The sequence below is a fragment of the Acinonyx jubatus genome, chromosome A3, assembly GCF_027475565.1.
Source record: "Acinonyx jubatus isolate Ajub_Pintada_27869175 chromosome A3, VMU_Ajub_asm_v1.0, whole genome shotgun sequence".
Taxonomy (NCBI): domain Eukaryota; kingdom Metazoa; phylum Chordata; class Mammalia; order Carnivora; family Felidae; genus Acinonyx; species Acinonyx jubatus.
Window position 1 is genome coordinate 60,072,454 of NC_069388.1, and position 23,024 is coordinate 60,095,477.

The 23,024-nt window shown below is 38.9% G+C and overlaps 2 protein-coding genes across 6 annotated transcripts in view; one reads left to right on the forward strand and one right to left on the reverse strand.

Moving 5' to 3' along the window:
* The window catches only part of MGAT4A (alpha-1,3-mannosyl-glycoprotein 4-beta-N-acetylglucosaminyltransferase A), a 121,505-nt gene extending 114,305 nt beyond the window's left edge, over positions 1-7,200 (forward strand). For all 4 annotated transcript variants that reach the window (XM_053200483.1, XM_053200484.1, XM_027072632.2 and 1 more), the window contains 2 exons: positions 1,085-1,197; positions 1,305-7,200. In XM_053200483.1, the coding sequence (XP_053056458.1) occupies positions 1,085-1,197; positions 1,305-1,331 (140 nt within the window). In that variant the 3' untranslated portion in view covers positions 1,332-7,200. The remainder of the gene's footprint in view (positions 1-1,084; positions 1,198-1,304) is intronic.
* A 436-nt stretch (positions 7,201-7,636) lies between these two features.
* UNC50 (unc-50 inner nuclear membrane RNA binding protein) overlaps positions 7,637-23,024 on the reverse strand; it is an 18,034-nt gene continuing 2,646 nt past the window's right edge. For both annotated transcript variants that reach the window (XM_027072633.2, XM_027072635.2), the window contains exons 3-6: positions 22,876-22,996; positions 9,653-9,792; positions 9,466-9,567; positions 7,637-7,989 (exon numbers count right to left, since the gene is read on the reverse strand). In XM_027072633.2, coding sequence (XP_026928434.1) covers positions 7,853-7,989; positions 9,466-9,567; positions 9,653-9,792; positions 22,876-22,996 — 500 coding nt within the window. In that variant the 3' untranslated portion in view covers positions 7,637-7,852. The remainder of the gene's footprint in view (positions 7,990-9,465; positions 9,568-9,652; positions 9,793-22,875; positions 22,997-23,024) is intronic.

Below are 23,024 nucleotides of genomic sequence, written 5' to 3' on the forward strand. Positions count from 1 at the left end.
TTATAATATGAATTTCATCAATAAAAATTTTGTGGAACTTTTTCTCTATATAAGTACCAACCTAATATCTTCAGTTTTCCTCCTGGCCCACAAAGCCCCAAATATTTACTATCTGCCCTTTATTATTTTTCCCCCTGTTTGTTTATTTTGAGAGAGAGTTGTGTGCACAAGCCAGAGAGGAGGGACAGAGAGAGTGAGAGAGAATCCCAAGCAGGCTCCATGCTGTCAGCACAGAGCCTGGCACGGGGCTCGATCCCACAAATTGTGAGATCATGACCTGAGCTGAAATCAAGAATCAGATGCTTAACCAACTGAGCCATCCAGGCGCCCCTGTCTGCCCTTTATAATAAGAAAAGGGTTGCCAGTTCCTGGCTTAGAGAAATGTGGCCAAGAACACACCATTTTTCTGTCACTTTTTCAACAGCTTTTTGTTGTTGTTATAAGAATATTCCTCATAGCAAGAAAAAGTAGATAAAGAGCATGTTAACCTTTTTATAGAACTTCTTGGTCCTATCCCTAAAGAGAGCTTTTTTAGCTTGTCATTTATAATGGATTTTTCTATTAAAACTGCCTAGAGGAGGTATCACTTGTTAATTCCTTCTAAGTGTGACCTTGGAAAGAATACACAAAGATTGAACCCCTGCTCTAAGTCCACCTATTGTATGTATGTCTTAAAAGCATTGAAATTTGTTGTTCTAACGTAACCCTCAGAGGGGTCAGACTGAGTGATGGTATAGGGTATACTTCCTTACTCATAGGGTGAGGTTTGGTGAAGTCACATTTTGTTAAAAACCTGCATGTTAAAACATTTTTGATGCAAGAACAAATATATACCTTCTAATTTGCAATAGGAAAAAAGCAGAGCTCTGCCTGTTTTAATAGGTTGCTTCTAATGAAAGCTTACACTACTTCATGAAAAATTTGAAAGTTGAATAAAAGTAGAAAGAAGGGGAAAAAATTCACCCAGGCCCTGTGTAAAGACATCCACTGAAAATATTTTGTTTTTCTTTCCTGCTTTAAGTCAGTGATGTCCTATGTGTGCTTGTTTCAGTCGACCCAACGTATGTTGATTTTTATTTTGAAGGAAAATTTGAGAATGGTGTTGCTGAAGGAATGGTGGATCCCAGTCTAAACCCCATTTCAGCCTTTCGACTTTCAGTCATTCAGAATTCTGCTGTTTGGGCCATTCTTAACGAGGTAAGACAATATGATAAATCAGTGAAACAGATTGTACTTTCTTTTTTACTACATTTTGATTTCATGTATAAGGCCTTTATTGTATTTCTCATTATTTTGTATTTCAGATTCATATTAAAAAAGTCACCAACTGATCATCCGCTAAGAAACCAGTTCATTTTTTTCCTGTGAATTTGTTAATTAAAGATAGTTAAGCATGTATCTTTTTTTTTTTTTTTTTACTTGAACACTACCTCTTGTGAAATCTACTGTAGATAAGATGATTGTCATTTCCACTTGGAAAGTGAACCTCCCATGGGTAATTGCATTCATTCGAACCTAAGCTGTCCTCCAATTTTAACTTGACTCAAACATTTTACAGTTACGACAGCCTGTTAATATGACTTGTACTATTTTGGTATTATACTAATACATAAGAGTTGTACATATTGTTACATTCCTTAAATTTGAGAAAAATTAATGTTACATACATTTTATGAAGGGGGTACTTTTGAAGTTCATTTATTTTACTATTATAGACCCTCTTTTATAGATTATCAGGGATTATATATATATAAATATATAAATATACATAAAAATGTTATGGAGTTAATTTATTAGAAACATTTAAGAAGTACATATTTTTGTGCAGTAAATTTTTGAATCAATACTTTTTTTGGAAAGTTACCTTGCTTTTTTAAGTTCTTTCTATATTTTTCTTTGGAAACGCAAACATTACAAATTAATGCCATTTTTCAAATGCACTGCCATTTAAGAATGATTCTAGATTGATTTCCTAACTGAAGTACTTTTATAATCGCAGTGATTCTGAACAAAATATTTTCAAAGGCATTTGTCATTCCTTAAAGCCAAGATTTTAAAGACCAATGTCCTTCTTGAGGGTTATTTTACTATACTGTTTATGGTGTAAAAAATCAGTCTGATAAATTTTAATGTGCAGGGGTCATGCATTCAACCCAAATTATCATGGACTGAACTCATTACATTCCCTCTGATATGTAAGATGACAGATCTTTTTTCTCTTTTAATCTTTGTCTTTACTCCATGAGTTAGATGCATTATCTCTTGTTGATCCTTTTGTATCTGCACCCATTTTATGAGTTCTGACAAAATGTTTTCTAGGTAATGTTATTGTATGAGTCAAAATCACTTAATTTTAAAGAAAAATAAAATTGTAATATTGGTTTTTAGGGAGAGGTATTGTAGCAGTTGTATGTTTTTTCCAAAGTGGTTTATTCTGTTGCGTTATAAACTTCTAAGTAAATTTATATCTGAAGAGTATTTATTACTCTTAAACATGTAATTCCAAATGTTATTACTACTGTAAACAAAAATACTATCAGCCTTAGCAGTCAGTGATCTTTACAAAAGTACTTTATTTTTAAAAAGTTATGAATTATCAGCATCAGTTCCCAACCAGTCTGGTGTGCCTCAGGCAGGGTGCCAGGTGGGTTACAGATGTGCAGAGACTGATCCCCCGAACTGGCAGACTAGCCAATGGCTGAAGCCTCGGGTGGCTGGAGGTTCCACCTGGTTGCCTCTCGCCTAGAGGAGCTTCGTGTGGTTAGCCAGGATCCTGCAGCAAGAGCTTCCAGACAGCCTCGTTGTCTGTACAGTGTGGCGGGTTAAAGTTGTTGGAAAACACTGAAAGGGTAGTTACTTCCATTACTCACATCTGAACCGTCGTTAGTCACTTTTCTTGATTAAAGAGGTACACTTTGCCAATAATCTTTATGTCAAAGTCTAGTTAAAAATCTTGACTGGGTTTTTAAAATTTACTCTTCGTTTTCTTTAATTTACTTTTTATTTTGTATTTCCCTGGCTGGATCCTTGCAGGCAGATTTCATTTTACAAACTAACCTTTTGTTACAAAATTTTGGCAGCTGCTTCACATACTAAATGACTGTTGTGACAACTAAGTGTCCGGGGGGAAATTCTGGAGGTGGGTTGAGACGTCCTCGTGTTTCCCTGCTTCCACAGTAGCCCACTCTGATTTTAGAGAGAAAGCCGTGCTCTGAAAATCTAAGTAGGTGACAGTTATCACAGCTTGTCACCATTTGGTAGGGCGTCTGTCTTTAGACTGACGAGCCTTCCTAGCCAGCATTTCCCTGTTTCATGCTCAGTCTCCTCTCCCAGGCTTAGCTCATCGCCCACCCCCACCCCCCGCCGTCCCCATTCCCAAGAATAGTTTGAACCAAATCTTACCCACCGTTCAGAAACTGTCTTGTGTGTTCCTCCCCATGAATTGTTTCCAGTGCCTAGTAGCGCCTGGGACAGTGCCTGGCACGTGGGAGGTGCCCAGTCCGGGTCACCCACACTCCTCTTTCTTTTTAACTCCCTTTACCCACGTTCCTTGCCACCCTCTTACACACTCGGCTGTCGAGTTTCTGATTGTTCACAGGGCATGTGTTTGTGTGTGTACGTGTGTGCGCACACATTCTCCAGCTGACCAGGCTTCAAGCTCCTGGGAACAAGTCTGTGACTCATCCTTTGTGTCTGTCCTCTGATGCAGCAGGTGCTCGGATCGTCTCATTGTTAGTCTCTCCCTTCCCCCACTTCCTCCCTAGAAGGTTAGAAACAGCCATGCTTTCCTCAAGCAAGACATCATAGTGGTAGCCCTGAAGAGTAGTTGGGACAGAGCCTTCGAGGAGGTGAAGAGTACCTGAGACTGAGGGAAGGAGGTGCTTAGCCTTGAGAGGACACGGAGCCACTTTTATGAGAACAGTGAGTGGGGAATGCGTCCAGTGGTGGGACTAATTATTAACATAGAGAAATCAAACATGGTTTGCATCTGGTGTGTAAACATAAACACATCAACTGTTAAGACTCTAGAGCTGTGCTGTCCGGTATACAGTCATATACAGGCATGTGGTAGCTATTTAAATTTAAATTAATAAAACCTCAGCTCCTCAGTCACACTAGCTACAGTTCAATGCTTGTTAGACACACGTGGCTAGTGGCCCCTGCAATGGACAGCACAGACCTAGAGCCTTCCCTCATTGCAGAAAGTTCTGTTGGATAGCGCCATGTCAGGAGTGCTATTATGAACGCTTCAGAAACCAGAGTAAACCATGTCTGCTAAAAGCAGACATGCAGAATATGTCACAGTGCAGATGATGGGTATGGTAGGTGAGAAGGTCGAGGACTGTTCCTAGGATTCTAAGATCTAAGATTTCGCAGTTCTCGAAGTCTCCCGCGTTCTGTACGGCACACACAGTGCTGCACTGTGTAGTCAAAAAACGGTGGTTTCAGGCAGTGGGATTGAAAAGCTTTGGAAAAAGTGAATGCATATGGATTATTTAGCAGCCAGTCTGTAGACACGTACGTGTATATTAATTCAACCACCGGAAAGGTCTTCAAAAAAGGTATGGCTTCTCAGATTAGTAGTTGTACCAGCAAGGGATTAGAAGATGTCATTATTTTTAAAAAGCTTCAGCAGTATTCTGAAGGCTTCTTTTAAATCTGTCATCGTAATGAAAAGGTTGTCTCCTAACAGTACTGTCCTCAAAGACAAGTTTAGTTATGTGGAAACAGCATGTTGGGAGCGATTGGTAATAGCCGTGTGTATGTGTAGTAGCCAGAAGTCTGCATGTGACCCTCAGGTACCTATAGGAGATTCTCCCCCTTTGTGTGTGGGTGGAACCCATGAATACCATCCATAACTATGTTATACAGCAAAAGGGAGATTATCTGGGGACAGCTTACCTAATCATGTGAGCCCCTTAAAAGCAGTGTTTTCTCAGGCTGGTAGCAGAAGTCAGAGATTGACAGCAAGAGAACTCAAGGCACACGAGAAGAAATGCAGATGCCCGGAAGGAGCTGACAGAGGCCTCAGCCAACAGCCCAGGGAGTGGGTACTCCAGCTCTACAGCCACAGGAACTCAGTTAATCAACAACCTGAATGAGCCTGCAACTACAATCCCCTCCAGCAGAGGAGAACCCGGCCCACCACCACCTTGATTCCAGCCTTGTGAGATCCACTGCCGAGAACGCCAATCAAGCCCACCCTGACTTCTGGCCTGCAGACTGTGAGATAATAAATAGGTATGGTCTTCAGCTTCTGAATTCGTGATTTGTTACACAGTAGAAAATGAATATAATATTGAAAAGAGATGACAAGTCTTCACACGTGATTGCCTGTAGTTAAGTTGGATATTTCTCGGTAACCACAGGGGTCAAGTCTTACACTAGCAAACTTTTACCTGGGCATCCTTTGGAGTTTCTCTCCCAGAGAATCTCAAGTAGTCCTGACTGGAAGTTAGTCGCCAAAAACATCTTAGCAGTGTATCTTAGCAGTGTTTTGTAAAGAAACTGCTAGAATGGTATTGTGCTCGTACTAGAACCAGGACCCAGTGTATATAGAATCTTTTTCCTGGAAGAGGTGTTATTTTGTGCTGGTTTAGTCTGCTCTGATCCTGTCAGTATACTATTTAAGAATGATGAACAGTAGTATTTTAAATATTAGGAGAGAGAAAAAACTTCTGCCTTTATATAAGAGATCAGATAATCTACTCCGTACTGAAGAACTTAATTTTTTTTAAACCCACTTGTTTATTGTCTGAGCACAGATCAAATTCTGTAGGTGTCAACCAAATTTTTATACTTTGCAAATATTTTCCAAAATACCTCTCTGCTTCCAAGCCATTAATTGCTGGTGAAGCTTGTTTTCATTTTGTACATTAATTTTTGTGCTTATTTTTACTATATTGCCATACCCTTAATAGAAGAAAAGCAGAGCTAAAGGGAAGAAAATGAGATGCTGAGACTGTCAGAAGGTGAGAAATTGGAGTCATAATCATCTTAAGTGTTCTAAGGGAACTCAAATAGCCCAGCTCTTTCTTTTATAGAAAAAGAAACTTTTCCAAGCTATGTAGCATTACTTACAGTGTGTGAAATTTAGTTTGATAGCTGTACAATTTTAATAATCTTGATATATGCCATGATAACTAGTATGCTTAGTTTACTTCTTTAATGCATGTGAACATAACAATGCTGAAAGACTACTACCACAGTATTAAAAAAAAAAGGATGTTATATATATCCCTGTCATCAGTACCTATATATAAACTCTTCTTGCCTAAAACACTCCACCTTTTTGGGCACTAACTAGATCATTTTCAAGGAAACAAAAAGGAAAGAGCTGGCACTCCCGCGCGTGTGTGTGCGCGTGCGTGTTGAGAATTTAAAAGACATTGTTTAGGAAAATAAGCTGGGAATTGAATGGAAAGCACTGTGTGCAAAGTATCCTTCCCAGTGTTGTTCACATTGCAGTAAAAATGTTAATAGTGGTGCTAAACTTGTTCTCCAAATAAGCATTGTTGTGGGGAATTTTTAATGGTATCTTGGACATTAGGAAGGCTACTTTATAGATCTCTTGCTCCTCGTTTTCTGATTAGTAATTAGCAAATCCCCCTGGAGTAAAAGGTTTGGTATTTTAGTTTGATTAGCATTCCATTTGAAATGTTCAGTGTTTGCTGGAAATTGGGTGAAAATACCTTTTGAAGACACATTCTTTGAGCCTTAAAAATGGCTGATACCGACAGTACTGTAAGATGCACTGCCAGCAGATTTGATACTTTTCATTTCAGTACAGTGATGTTTTCTAAGAAAGATTTAGAAATCAGTTGATTAAACATAACAATTATGTTTCATTTATGGAATGAAAAACTAATGTGTTTCTGAGAACGCCAGTAAGGTTATGGCTGTTTCTGGAAGCACCTGTTAGAGAAGGTGCCTGAGGAATTGCTTTTCCAGGTTGTACCAGATTTTTGTTTTCTCCTTTAATGTACATATTTTCCTTAAAATGTTTTCATTAGGTGAATGGGTAATATCTGTAGTAATATTTTAGGTACCTGTTAGATTTTTCAAGGAAGATTATTTATTTTCAAATTTGCTGCTATAATTGAAAACCTAATAACTGGTCCTGTTGACTGTGCCTTTCATCACTGTTTCTCTGTGCCACGACCGTTCATGTGTATTTGAAATAAAGAAGTTTAAGAAGAAGCCATGTTGAATTCAAGAGTTCTTCTAATAAAAATAGATAAAACTTTTAATGAGTAGCAAATTTTATCATTAGTTTTAACACTGATTATTTAGTTATGTGGGTTTTGGAGGTCTTCAAAGAAAGAAAAAGCCTTAGTGTTAAGAGATACAGGTGTTCAGTCAAATGTACACTAAGAAGAGTAGCCACCGTATGCCTCTTTGATCTATAATTGGGGTTTCTTTTGTAGAGAAAATGTTGTAAAGGATTTTAATTTGAGTTACATTACAGGCTGAGGAGGCTTTTGAAGGTTATAGTAGGATCGTGTGGTCTACAGCAATGTTTAAAATACAGCTCATTAGCAATGGGGCCACACTAAGTACCTTGGAACAGTGATGAGGAGCACATGACTATCCCCATGTCCTCCAAATGGTTATTCTTTCAAAAAACAGGTGAAACTTTAGTTTAAAAAATATTTATTATAGAAATGTACATTTAATTAGTTTTAAGGAATGTACTTGACAATAGTGTTAACATATATATTTCTTCAAACTTGCAAACTTTACACCCTGAAGGTATCTACAAAGATGGTTTATTTACAAGTTTCAGGAGAAATCTCACTTCCCCAAGACTGCCTGCTGCGCAGGGAAGGCAGGATAGTCTCACCACCCGCTTTCATTTCACTCTGTACTTGTAGAAGGAACACAGTGTGTGCGTGAAGTTCCATCCTAGTGCTAGTGACAGGCCGTAGAGCAGAATGAGAGGTGCAAATGGATAAAGAAGAATTACCGTATTTTTCAAAAATGGCAATGCTGGAAAAGAAACAAATCCAGATTCAATTTTTAAAAAAAGCAAATATGACTAATGAACATTCTGAAAGCTCTTATTACAACAGGTGGGGCCAAAAAGAAAGCCAAAAGATGTTTTGGAGCCAGGAGATGCTGCTCTAAAGCCAGAACAGGCTACTCTCACTGTGTTGCCCCCTCCTCACAGCTGTGAAGAAACCAGGACGAGGGATTATTTCAGCACAAAAGCCTAGTGAGAAGCAGATTCGGGACTTCAGACAGGTTACAAGTAAGGGACAAAACATCACAAATATTAATGAAGACGGTGGTGGATTTAAACAGGTGACTGCCTCAGAAGCCTCTAAGATAACGGAGCTATTTGAGATCTCCCAGTATACAAAGCATCACACCTCCACCTTGAGAAGGGGAGAGCTCAGCCGGTAAGCATCCGAGGCTTCAGGAAAAAGCTAAAACTCTCAGATACAAAATCTGTCCCCAGATATCCATGTTTCCTTTTGCTCAATAGTTACTTAGTGGGTCCCTACCACATGCATCCCAACCTGAACATCTCTCCTCTAGGAAGCCCCCAAAGTGAAACTGAGCCATACACAACTAAATTGGAGGGAGTTGCCAAGAGTGAGCAAATATCCATTTAGAGAAACCACAATGTTGCAGTATGCTAATCACAATTTAAAACTTTCTGAAAATGTGAAAATTCATTACAAATATAACATGTCACAAACCTGTCCCTTGGATTGGAGAAAGGACTCCCCATGCCCAGAACAAGGTGTTACAATCTGAGGGGGTTATGTGGTCCCTGGCAAAGCGGCCTATGGGGGTGGGGTAGGAAGGGCCAGAAGAGCCAGTTGTACATGAGCACCAGGGGTATTTACAGTAAGGTCCTAATCACTCAGAGTGACGAGAAAGGAAGAACTGAGTAAATTTCTCATTCACACTAAGAAAAATAAGCTTCTAGCAGGATCTAAGAGTAAATTTGCAAACACATCCTCCAATCAGTGGAGGTTGGGCCTGATCTGTGACCATCTGCAGAACCATAAAGTGATCGTATAACCAAAGTGAGGCAAAGGTTTTTTTAACACCTTGAAAGGCCTGTAAAGGTTTCTATACCTCATGGGCATCCCTGAGACCCAGCCCGTGCCTCACTCTAACTGGCAGCTGGGACCAAGAAACAGAAAGCCAGGGAGAAAAGGAAACAGGTCGTGTGTTTCTGCAAGTAACTTGGGAGATATTGAATATGGTTTAACGTGGTTCCTCAGAATTACAAAATCTGTTATAGAGCGGCCGTGCCACTTTGCAGCTGCAAGGCCATGGGGAAAGTTACTCAATTTCTGTGGCCTCATCTGAAAAATGGGGTTAAGTAAATCTAACTGTGAAGATTAAATGAGGCAATGCATATAAAAGTAAGCAATTGTGTTACTACTGCAGCAACTTTTCCCTTCTCCCAGTTATGTTTTCAGTCAACCAAAACGATTTGTGACTTACCACTGTATCCTAGGAAGGTTACATAAATATAATAGCCAACTGCCACCAACCATAAGGTATTTCCAACTAAATATCCGATAAAGGTGTCTGTCAGGATGACATCTGTGGAAGAGATGCATACATTGAATCTCTTCAGTACATACAGTGATGACTTTTCACGATCATTTGAGAAGCACCTGCTACTTACGGTTGATGAAGAAAAGCTGGATAAAGTGCAGAATGACTAGGAGAGGATAAAAAGCATTCAGATGCACGTCGAAGGCATAGCCCCACTCCACATCATAGTCTCTGCTCTGCCGTTTCACTAAATACTTGTTAGAGATAAACCTAAAGAGCAAAGTTAAAATTTCTTTCACGATACAATAAAGTTAATTCCATAAATATTTACTGACTACCTTCTGTGTACCAAGCATTATTCCAGATACTGGAGATAAAGCAGTGAACAAAACACACAAATCTCTGCCTTTGATCTAGTTAGAGTCGTCAGATGGCATTATGCAGAAAAATTAAGCAATAAAGAAGGATAGAAAATAGTTGAAATGTGATATTGAGTAGGATAGTCCTAAGAAGGTAATATCTGGGTCAAGACCAAGGGCAAGGAGGGAATTACCTGGGGTAGAGCATTCCAGGCAGAGGGGAGTCCGAACACAGAGGTGGAGGAGGTGGTGGAGGACAGAGGAGGTGGCAGGGTACCTGGCCTGTGTGAGGCGTGGATGAGGAGACGAGTGTGCCTGGAACAAGCGAGAAGAGTAGTAGGAAATGAAGCAGGGAGCCAGGTGGTATGAAGCCTATGACCACTTTAAGACCTTTGGCTTTTACTCTTGATGAAATAAGAAGTCACTGGAGTTCTCAGAAGAGTGTCTGACTCACTGTTTGGACGGGGTTCCTCTGACTGCCGATCTGAGAATAGACTCCAGAGACAAGAGGGGAAACAGACCAGCTGGGAGGCTACTGCAAGTAAGAGATGAGCAGGGGTGATAGCAGAGGAGATGGTGACATGCAGGAAATGCTACACCAGAGGGCAGAGCCAGGAGGATGTGTTTACTGCATGTAGAGTAAGATAAAAAATGAGCAGTCAAGGATGACTGATTTTTGCCTGAAACAAATGGAAGATTGAGTTGCCATTAACTACAGTGGGGTGACTGCAGAAAGAGTGGTCTGGGGCAGTGCAGGAGTTTGGATTTGGGCCTGTTATGCTGAAGATACCTATTAACATGAAGAAGTCTATGAAATCTAGAATTTAGAGGAGGTCGGAAATGGAGATACTCATCCATGTATAGATAGTGAAAGGCATGGGCCTCAATGACACCCTCCCCAAAGAAAGAATGTAGATATAGAATAGGTGCAAGGCCTAACACCCAAAAGGTCACCCCTCTATTAAAAGGTCCAGAAATCCGGAGGAACCAGGAAGGAAAAAGCGGCCAGTGACAGATCTAGCCGTAAGAACAACTGTCACTGGTTCCACAGCATGGCCTATGAGTTCGGTTAAATGATGAGTGACTGAAAAGTAAAATGCCCAGGTAACAGAAAATTAGACCTTCGAAGGAAAATAACAAAGAGGATCATCTGCAGAAACTCAGTGGACTTTTATGTGTATGGTTTCATTTCAAGGGTAAAGAAAATGCTATGCCTACTGTGGAAATAAAAAGAAAAACTAAGAGGTATATAATACTAATAAAACAGTCCTGTACATGGTTATCTGAAAATATCAATACAACTTTGAACAAACTCTAACTTACCAACACGTCTTCCATTTTAGCTAAGAACACGGGCCATTATAATAAACAGAATAAGGGACGCCTGGGTGGCTCAGTCTGTTAAGCACCTGACTTCGGCTCAGGTCATGATCTCACAGTTCATGAGTTCGAGCCCTGCGTTGGGCTCTGTGCTGACAGCTCGGAGCCTGCTTTGGATTCTATGTCTCCCTCTCTCTCTGCTCCTCCCCTGCTCATGCTCTGTTTTTCTCTGTCTCTCAAAAATAAATAAACATTAAAAAAAAAAACAAAACAAAAAAAAACAGAATAACTATCCAGCTCACTACCCGAGAGCTCCCATGCATTCTGTGATCCTCCTGCTGCTCCTACCCCTCTGCTTATTTCTTACATGAGCGCCTTCCGGGCTTCTGTCCCCAGTCTTATCTCTAGAACACAGACATTCCTTCTGAGAGAGCTCAGACATCTGTGGTTTCCACCCCCCACCTCTGCATTAATGATGCCAGCCATGTCCTCATCTTGGCCCAGACTGTAGTAGGTTCGGAGTCCCCCACCCCAGTGTCTACTGTACCTTTATCTCCAGTAAAATCCTCAAGCCACCCGAACTCAACATGTCCAACATGGAATGCTTCATCCTCATCCGTCACTTCTGAGCCAAAAATCTTGCAGGCTCTCTTCCAGGAGGCCTCTGCCTCCTCCCCACTCTTCCCTCCTCTCACCATACCTGATTACCACAGGATGCTCTCTGATTCATCTCTCTCTCCTTTCTTCCTGAGTTCCCTACACTATCTGGGCCTGCTCTACATTTGTGCCCCCACAGTCAAATCCAGCCTTGCCACTCTTCTTCAGCTCCTTCACAGCCACAGAAGAGGTTTTTCCTAAATCTTTACCCTAAAGCCTCCAAGTTCCCCACCTCTCTCCACTCCCCAACCAACACATGCAAGCTATGAGATAAAGTCCAATTCTTTCTTCTGAACGGCACTGAAGGCCACACACCTTCCACACACTCACCTGACACTGGTGAGTGTCACCCTGTGCTACCAGACCCAGCATGCTGTTCCTCATTTCTGGGCCTGTGCCTCTGGTACCAGGAATCAACGATCCCATCTCCCCCAAACACCTCCTCCTGCTGGTTCCTATGGCGCCTCTGGGAGTACAGCAACCACATGTCATCACTCATATTTCTAACACCATTCACAACACAGTGTAAGCTTTCAAAAATATAAACAGTCCTTTTCTATGTAACCGAAACTGTAATATGGACTCATAGTAAAGGTGCTGAACTCCAGGATGACTTGGCTTCTGTGGCCCTCCAGAGTCCATGTTTGCTACAAACGATTCCTTTGAAAGCCTTATTTATTGGAATTGTTTCATATACCATGTTTTTCATGAGTATTTTCATAATGAATGCGTGACTTACATTAGTTAGTATTATTTTTAAGCCAGATTTTAGAATTCTAAATTGATGACATAGGGTCCTGACTACCAAGCACATACAAAACCTGTACTAGTCAGAAGTTACAAATGAAAACAACACATTCGTAGCATCAGAGGTTACAGTCTTAGGATTTTGTTTAAAATTCTGTTTAAAATTGCTAGGTACTTTTCATACCACAATCTTTTCAAATAAAATTAGATAACTAACTCCATTTTACAAAAGAGGAGACTGGGACTAAATTAACGTAAATGAGCTGGCATTTGAACCTAGGCCCATCTGTGACTAAAATTTCCATAGTGTTTTCTCTGATACACATGACCAAAACCTCTACTCAACTGCTGGCCCTCTGTGAACTCACTCGACACATCCATTCCCCTTATCTGGCATGCCAACCACAGAGGAGCCTGTATCTCTGAGAAAACGGAAAAACCAAATGCTGGATTTCTACACTTACACCAGTACACTACTGCTGTTAAACCAAACCCAGAAGTCAGACTGCGTACCTGTTCAGTAAAACCTGTGTGTGTATGAGCAAGAAGGCACCAAAAGCTTAAGAAATCCTTTTTCAAATGTATTTCATTTATGTCAGATATTCAGAGTAAGATTCCATGAAATAATCCTCTATAGCTTAAACATCTAGAAGTGACCCACTGACAAATGTAGGAGGAAATCGTGCCATCATCCACACAACCTAAGCAGAACTGGCTAACTGCGTATTTTTGCAAAACCAGGGACTTTGTTAATATGAGATGATCATGATTTCAGTTCACTTATTTGCTGCACTTTGACAATACAGACCATCCCTTAGAGTATTTTCTGATACAAACACTGACATAGGAGGGCAAGTTATAATCATCTTGACAGTCAAAACAGATGCTTTCAAGAGACAAGGTCCAGATAGTGATGGAGGAAGACCCTGAACTCCCTCCCCTCCACAGACACACCAAATCTATACCAACATCTAGACTAATTCCTTTGGGGAAAAAAACTGAGGGCTGACAACAGTTTCTGCACAACAAAGGAGAGAAGGACCAGACAGAGACACAGTAACAGGCACCCACCCCTGATGCTGCCAGCTACAGTGTGGAGGGACAGAGCTACAGAACCAGGAACAGATTCCACAGCTGTGGGGCATAGAAAAAAAAGCCTCAGTTTACAAGGGCCACCTGAATTTAAAGGAACCGGCCCTTGAGCATCTGCCAAACAGCTGGAATCTCAGGAATCGGTCTCCAGTGGTCTGAGAGCTGGCAAGTGCCACTGTTGATGTCTCCTCCCTCCCCCAAAGCCAACACTGACAGCACAGATAGCTGGCCGGCCACTTCAGGGAACCCTGGGACCCTAGCCCACACCAGCCCAAGCCCCACTGAGGCACACACAAAAAGCAGTGGTTTAAAAGACAACCAGAATATTAAAAAAACCTAACCCTCTGCCTAATGCCAAGGCCTGTGGGAATATATTCTGTGGCCAAACGGGCTGGTGAGTGCCACCATTTATGTCCCCCCACCTCACCTGATCACTCTGACTGGAACAGGGTATGATGTCCTAACTGGCCAGCACTTCAGTAAACCCCACACACCTAGCCCACACTCATTGCAGCTCCAATTCTACCAGGGCTCCTGCTGTGCACAGTGCCCCGGGAGTCCCCCCTGCCAGCCTGAGCCCATTTCGACTCCACTGTCCCATCAGGGCACCCCGGGCCCACGCCCACTTCAGCTTCAGATTTCCCACTGGGGTGTGCCCCATGTACAACACCCAGAGCTCCTACCCCGGCCCAGGCCCACTACAGCTCCGGCCAAAGTCAGCAGGCATACACAGTGCATGTGGGACATTCCTACATGAATCCAATCCTTCAAGACTAGAAGTAGCTGTTCTGCCTAATTCACAGACACAAATACCTAAACTAAAACAAAATAAGGAGGCAGAGGAATATACTCCAAGTCAAAGAACGAGATTAACAATCTACCTGATAAATAGTTCAAAGTAATGGTCAAAAACATACTCACCAGACTTGAAATGAGAGAGGTTTGATGAACCTAGTGAGAACTTCAACAGAGAGAAAATATAAAAGAGAACCAATCAGAGTTGAAGAATGTAGTAACTGAAATGAAAACTACACTAGAGAGAAACAGCAGATTAAAGGACGCAGAAGAATGGAAGAGTGATCTGGAAGGCAGGAAATGGAAAGCAACTAAGGTGAACAACAAAAAGAAAAATTAAAAACAAAAATAAGGATAGATTAAGGGATCTTTGGGACAATATCAAGCATATTAACATTTGCATTATATGAATCCCAGAAGGAAAAGAGAAAGGGCAGCAAATGTACCTGAAAAAATAACAGCTGAAAACTTCCCTAACCAGGGGAAGGAAACCAACATCTAGGTCATCCAGGAGCAGAGAGAGCCCTAAACAAGATCAACCCAAGAAGGCTCATACCATTGCAACTAATAATCAATATGTCAAAGATTAAAGATAAAGACAGAATCTTAATGCAGCTAGTGTAAAACAACTATTTATGTACAAAAGAAGCACAATAAGGCTATCAGCTGATTTTTCAGCAGAAACTTGCAGGCTAGAAGGGAATGACAGGCTATATTCACAGTGCTGAAAGAAAAAAAACTACGACCAAGAATACTCAACCCAGCAAGGTAAACATTCAGAATTGGAGGAGACATAAAGAGTTTTCCAGACAAACAGAACCTAAAGGAGTTCACCACCACAAAACTGGCCTTGAAATGTTAGAGGGAGCTCTTTAAGCAAGGGGGAAAAGGCCATAAACAGAAAAATGTGAAAGACAAAATTTCACAAGTAAAAGCAAACATACAATAAAGGTAGTAGATTAATCACTTTATAAAGCCAGTATGAAGCTTAAAAGACAAGTAGTAAAACCAATTACATCTAAAAATTAGTTAAAAGACTTAACAAAAACAAAAGGTGTAAAATATGACATAAAATATGTAGGGGACATAAAAATATAGTGCTTTTAGAATGTGTTCCAACTTAAGTGACCGTCAACTTTAAGTAGAGACTGCAATATACACAGAATGTTAACATATGTACCTTATGGTAACCACAAACCAAAACCTTTAACAGATATACAAAAAATAGAGAAAAGAATCCAGCATAACGCTAAAGAATGTCATCAACTATAAGGAAGACAGCAAGAAAATAAAGAACTACAAAACCACCCAGAAAACTAACAAGATTGGAATAAATCCATACCTATCAATAACTATTTTCAATGTAAATGGTCTAAATGCTCCAATCAAAACTCACAGGGTGTACTGGAAGTCCTAGCCACAGCAAATAATAAAAAGAAATAAAAGGCATCCAAATTGGTAAGGAAGAAGTAAAACTTTCTCTGTTTGCAGATGGCTTGATATTATATATAGAAAACCTGAAAGACCACCAAAAAACTTCTAGAACTGATGAGTGAATTTAGTAAAGTTGCAGGATACAAAATCAGTGTACAGAAAACTGTTGCATTTCTATACACCAACGATGAAGCAGCAGAAAGAAAAATTAGGAAAACCCATCTGCAGTTGCACCCAAAATAATAAGATACCTAGGAATCAACCTAACCAAAGAGGTGGAAAATCTGTACTCTGAAGACTATAAACATTGATAAAAGAAGATGGAAAAGACTGATAAAAGAAATGGAAAGACATTCCATTCTCATGGATTGGAAGAACAAATGCTGTTAAAATATTCATGCCACTCAAAGCAATCAACACATTTAATGCAATCCCTGTCAAAACACCAACAGCATTCTTCACAGAACTAGAACAAATAATCCTAAAATGTGTATGGAGCCACAAGAGACCCTGAATAGCCAAAGCAATCTTGAAAAAGAAAAACAAAACTGGAGGTATCACAACTCTAGATTTCAAGTTATATTACAAAGCTGTAGTGATCAAAACAGTATGGTACTGGCACAAAAATAGACACATAGATCAATGGACCAGAATAGAAAACCCAGCAATGAATCCACAACTGTACGGTCAGTCTTCAACAAAGCAGGAAGGAATATCCAGTGGCAAAAAGATGGTCTCTTCAACAAATGGTATTGGGAAAACTGGACCGCTACATGTAAAAGAATGACCACTTTCTTAACACTCTACATGAAAATAAATTCAAAATGGATTAAAGACCTAAATGTGAGACCTGAGGTTTCACTAGAAACCTAAAACTCCTAGAAGAGAACACAGGCAGTAACAGCAGTAACTTCTTTGACATTGGCTGTAGCAACTTCTTTCTAGATATGTCTCCTGAGGCAAGGGAAACAGAAGCAAAAATAAACTATTGAGACTTTATCAAAATGAAAAGCTTCTGCAGAGTGAAAGAAAGAATCAACAAAACTAAAAGGCAACCTACTGAATGGGAAATATTTGCAAATGACCTATATGATAAAGGATTAGTACCCAAAATATAGAAAGAACTTATACAACACCCAAAAAACAGTCCAATTAAAAAATAGGCAGAAGACATGAACAGGCATTTTTCCAAAGACAAAGAGATGGCCAATAGACACATGAAAAGATGCTCAACACCACTAATCGTTAGGGAACTGCAAATCAAAAGTACAATGAGATATCACCTCACACCTGTCAGAATGGCTAAAATCAACAACCTAAGAAACAACAGATGTGGGCAAGGATATGGAGAAAGGAACCCTTGTGCACTGTTGGTGGGAAACCAATCTGGTGTAGCCACTCTAGATAACTTCCTTCAAAAGTTAAAAATAGAACTTCCCAAGGGAAGCCTGTTTGGCTCAGTCAGCTAAGCATCCGACTTGATTTTGGCTCAAATCATGATCTCAGGGTTTGTGGGTTTGAGCCCTGCATCGAGCTCTGCACTTAGCATGGAGCCTGCTTGGAATTCTGTTTCTGCCCCTCCCCTGCTCTCTCTCTCTCTCAAAAATATATAAAAACTTAAAATATATATATATATATATATATATATATATGTAAAAAATATAAAAAAATATAAATAAATAAATATAATATAAATAAATAAATAAATATAAATAAATAAAAAAAGTATAAAAAAACCAAAAAAAAATAGAACTACCCTATGATCCAGCAATCAACTACGGGGTATTTACCCAAAGAATACAAGAATGCTAATTCAAAGGGATACATGCGCACCCCTATGTTTATAGCAGCATTATTTCCAATAGCCAAGATACAGAAACAGCCCAAGTATCCATAGGTTAATGAATGGATAAAGATGTGGTGTGCGTGTGTGTGTGTGTGCATGCATGGGTGTACACACACACACACAGGAATATTATTCAGCCATAAAAAAGGATGAAATGTTGTCATTTGCAACCATATGGATGGAGCTAGAGAGTATAATGCTAAGCAAAACAGGTCAGAGAAAGACAACATATAATTTCACTCATACGTGGAATTTATGAAACAAAACAAAGGAAAAAAGAGTGAGAGACAAAATAAGAAACAGACTCTTAATTATAGAGAACAAACTGATGATTACCAGAGGGGAGATGGGTGGGGGAATGGGTTAAATGGGTGATGGGGATTAAGGCGAGCACTTGTGATGAGCACAGGGTAATGTATGGAAGTGTTGAATTACTATATTGTACACCTGAAACCAATGTAACATTGTATGTTAACTATCAGAAATTAAAATAAAAACTTAAAAAAAAAGACATAAGGTGACTGGGTAAGAAAACAAGACCCAGCTGAATGTTGCCAACAAGACTCATTTCAGAGCTAAAGACACATACAGACTAAAAGTGAAGGGATAGAAAAAGATACTCCATGCAAATGGAAGCTGAAAAAAAAAAAAAAAAGCCTGGGTAGCAATAGTTCTATCACACAAAATACGCTTTAAAACAAAGACTGTCAGGGCACCAGGGTGGCTCAGTCGGTTAAGTGTCTGACTTCAGCTCAGGTCATGATCTCACAGTTTGTGGGTTCGAGCCCTGCTTCAGGCTCTGTGCTGACAGCTCAGAGCCTGGACTCTGCTTCGGATTCTGTGTCTCCCTCTCACTCTGCTCCTCCCCCACTCATGCTCTGTCTCTCTCTCTCAAAAGTAAATAAACATTTAAAAAAATTTTTTAAAAAAAGACTAAGAGACCAAAGAAGGTATTACATAATGATAAATGGCTCCATCCAACAAGATATAACAACTGTAAATATTTATACATACACTATACGAACACCCAAATACACAAAGCAAATACTAACAGATAAAAAGAAACTGACAGTTATATAAAATAGGGGACTTTAATACCCCCCTTACATCAATGCATAGATCACCCAGACAGAAAATCAATAAGGAAGGAGTGGCTGTCAACAACATATTAGACCAGATGGACTTAACACATATACACAGAATAGGGTGCCTGGGTGGTTCAGTAAGTTGAGCATCCAACTCTTGGTTTCAGCTCAGGTCATGATCCCAGGATTATGGGATCAAGCCCTGCATTGGGCTCCCTGCTGAGCAGTGGAGGCTGCTTGAGATATTCATTCTCTCATTCTCTCTCTCTCCCCATCTCTCCCTCTCATCCTCCACTCATGCTTTAAAATAAAATTTTAAAAAGTTAAAAAAAAACCAAACACATATGTACAGAATACTCCATCCAAAAACAGTAGAACACACAATCTTTTCAAGTGCATATGAAACATTCTCCAGGACATATCACATTTTAGGCCTTAAAACAAACCTCAATAAATTTAAGAAGCCTGAAATCATATCAAGATCTTTTCTAATCACATAGCACAAAACTAGAAATCAGTTGTAAGAAAAAAATGGAAAAAACACAAACATGTGAAGCCTAAATGACATGCTATTAAAACAATGGGTCAACAACAAAAAACAAAGAGGAAATAAAAAAATACCTTGAGATGAATGAAAGTGGAAACACAACATCCCAAGAATCTTTGGGGCACAGCAAGAGCAGTTCTAAGAGTGAAGTTCTAGCAAGAATACCTCAGGAAAAAACAAAAATTTCAAACAATCTAACTTTACATCTAAAAAAATGAGAAAAGAAGAACAAAGCCTGAAGATAATGGAAGGAAGTAATAAAAATCAGAGTAGAAATAAATGAAATAGGAACTAAAACACAATAGAAAAGATCAATGAAACCAAGAGCTGGTTCTTTGAAAAGATAAACAAAATTCATAAACCTTCAGCCAGAGTCATCAAGAAAATGAAACAGAATTCAAATAAGTAAAATCAGAAATGCAAAGAGGTAACAACTCACACTACAGAAATACAAAGGTTTATAAGAGACTACTATGAAAAATTATATGCCAACAAATTAGACAAGTAAGAAGAAATGGATAAATTCTTAGAAAAATACAATCATCCAAACTGAATCAGGAAGAAATAGAAAATGTGAATAGATGTATTATTATAAGTAATGAAACTGCATCAGTAATCAAAATCTTCCCCCAAAACAAAAGTCTAGGACCAGATGATTTCACAGGTGAATTCTACCAAACACTTAAAGAAGAGTTAATACCTATTCTTCTCAAACTATTGCAAAAAATAGAAGAGGAAGGAAAATTTTCAAATCAGTTCTATCAGGCCAGCATTACCCAGGTACCAAAGCCAGACAAAGACATTACAAAAAAGGGAAACTGTAGACCAATATCCCTGATGAACATAGATCCAAAAATACTCAACAAAATATTGGCAAACCAAATTCATCAATACATTATAAGGATATTTCACTTCAACAAATGGGATTTATTCCAGGGATGCAAGGATGGTTCAATATCTGCAAATCAATGTGATACACATTAACAAAATGGAGGATAAAAATCATATAATCATCTCAATAGATACAGAAAAAGCATCATAACAAAATTCAACATTCATTCATGATAAAAATTCTCAACAAAATGGGCTTAGAGGGAATGTACCTAACCTAATGAAGGCCATATATGATAAACCCACAGCTAATATCATGCTCAATGGTGAAAGGCTGAAAGCTTTTCCTCTAAGATCAGGAACAAAACAAGAATGTCCACTCTTGTCACTTTTATTCAACATAGTACTGGAAGTCGTAGCCGTGGCAATCAAGGAATCAGACAAGAAAAAGGAATAATAGGCATCCAAATTGGGAAGGAAAAGTAAAACTGTCACTCTTTGTTGATGACATGACCCTATATAGAGAAAACCTGAAAGACTCCACCAAAAAACTATTAGAACTAATCAATGAATTCAGTGAAGTTGCAGGACACGAAATTAATATGTAGAAATCTGTATTTCAATAATGAAGTAGCAGAAAGAGAAACTAAGAAAACAATCCCATTTATGACTGTATCAAAAAATTCCCAAGAATAAATTTAACCAAGGAGATAAAAGATATCTACTCTAAAAACTGTATGACACTGATGAAAGAAACTGAAGAGGACACAACAAATGCAAAGATGTTCCATTTTCATGGACTGGAAGAACCAATATTGTTAAAATGTCCATACTATCCAAAGCAATCTACAGATTCAATACAATCTCTATCAAAATGCCAGCAATATTTTTCAGAGAACTAGAACAAAGAATTCTAAAATTTGTACAGAACCACAAGAGACCCCAAATAGCCGAAGCAACCTTGAGAAAGAAAAACAAAGCTGGAGATACTACAATCCAGGTATCAATACATACTACAAAGCTATAGTAATCAAAATAGTATGGTACTGGCACAAAAAAGGACAGACCAATGGAAGTGGATATAGAGCCAAGAAATAAACTCACACTTATGTGGCCAATTAACCTATAACAAAGGAGGCAAGAATATACAATGAGGAAGACAGTCTCTTCAATAAGTGATGTTGGAAAAAGTGGACAGTTACATGCAAAGGAATGAAACTGGAACACTTTCTTACACCATACACAAAAATAAATTCAAAATGGATTAAAGACCTAGTCATGAGACATGAAACCATAAAGCCCCTAAAAGAAAACATAAGCATTAATGTCTTGGACATTGGTCTCAGCAACATTTTTATGGATCTGTCTCCTCAGACAAGGGAAACAAAAGCAAAAATAAACTATTGGGACTACACCAAAATTAAAAGCTTTTGCATATCAAAGGAAACCATGAACAAAATAAAAGGCAATCAAGTAAATGGGAGAAGATATTTGCAAATGATATATCTGATAGGGGGTTAGTATCCAAAATATATAAAGAACTTATACAACTCAACACCAAAAAAAATCCAATTAAAAAGTGGGCAGAGGACCTGATCATTTTTCCAAAGAAGAAATACAAATGGCCAATAAAATATGAAAAGTTGCTCAATATCACTCGTCATCAGGGAAATGCAAATCAAAACCACAATGAGATATCACCTTACACCTGTCAGAATGGGTAGTATCGAAAATATAAGAAATAACCGGTGTTGGCAAGGATGTGCAGAAAAGGGAACCCTTATGTACTGCCAGTAGGAATGTAATCTGGAGCTACCACTGTGGAAAACATTATGGAGGCTTATCAAAAAATTACAAACAGAAATACCATATGATCCAGCAATACCAATACTGGGTATTTAGCCAAAGAAAATGAAAACACTAATTTGAAAAGTTATATGCACACAAATATCTATTGCAGCATTATTTACAACAGTCAAGATATGGAAGCAACCTGAGGGTCCATCAATAGTTGAATGGATAAAGAAGATATGTGGTGTATAAATATATACATACACACAGACACACAAACATGCACACATTCTGAAATATTACTCGGTCATAAAAAAAGAATGAGATCTTGCCATTAGTGACAACACAGATGGACCTAGAGGAATGCGAAATAAGTCAGAAAAGACATACGGTATGATTTCACGAACATGTGGAAACTAAAAAACAAAATGAACAAAAAGCAGAAACAGATTCACAAATACAGAGAACTAGTAGAGGAGATGGAGTTGAGGGGATTGGTGGTATAAGTGGAGGGGATTAAGAGGTACAAACTTCCAGTTATAAAATAAATCAGACACGAAGATAAAAAATACAGCATAAGGAATGCCATCAGTAATATTGTAACAACACTGCATGGTGACAGACACTACACTTAGCATTTCACAATGTATGTAATTATCAAATCACTGTGTTGTACACCTGAAATTACTGTAACACCGTATGTCAACTATCCATCAATAGTAAAAAAATGTTTAATTCATGCTTTCAATTCATCTATCTCATTTCAATTTACATCAGCTACTTTATCTCTAAAGGAAGCAAATGCAGGATCTACAGCAGTACTTGAAAAACTAATATTATGGTACTTACCACATTAAAGTTGATATGAGAAGACCAACGCCTACACAATCTATGAATACAACCCAAAGGAGAAGCTTTATTGTCTCAAAAAATCCCATGTCCAGAACAAAGCCAAATCCTATGGTGGACACTGAAACAAAGATTTACGTAATAAATTC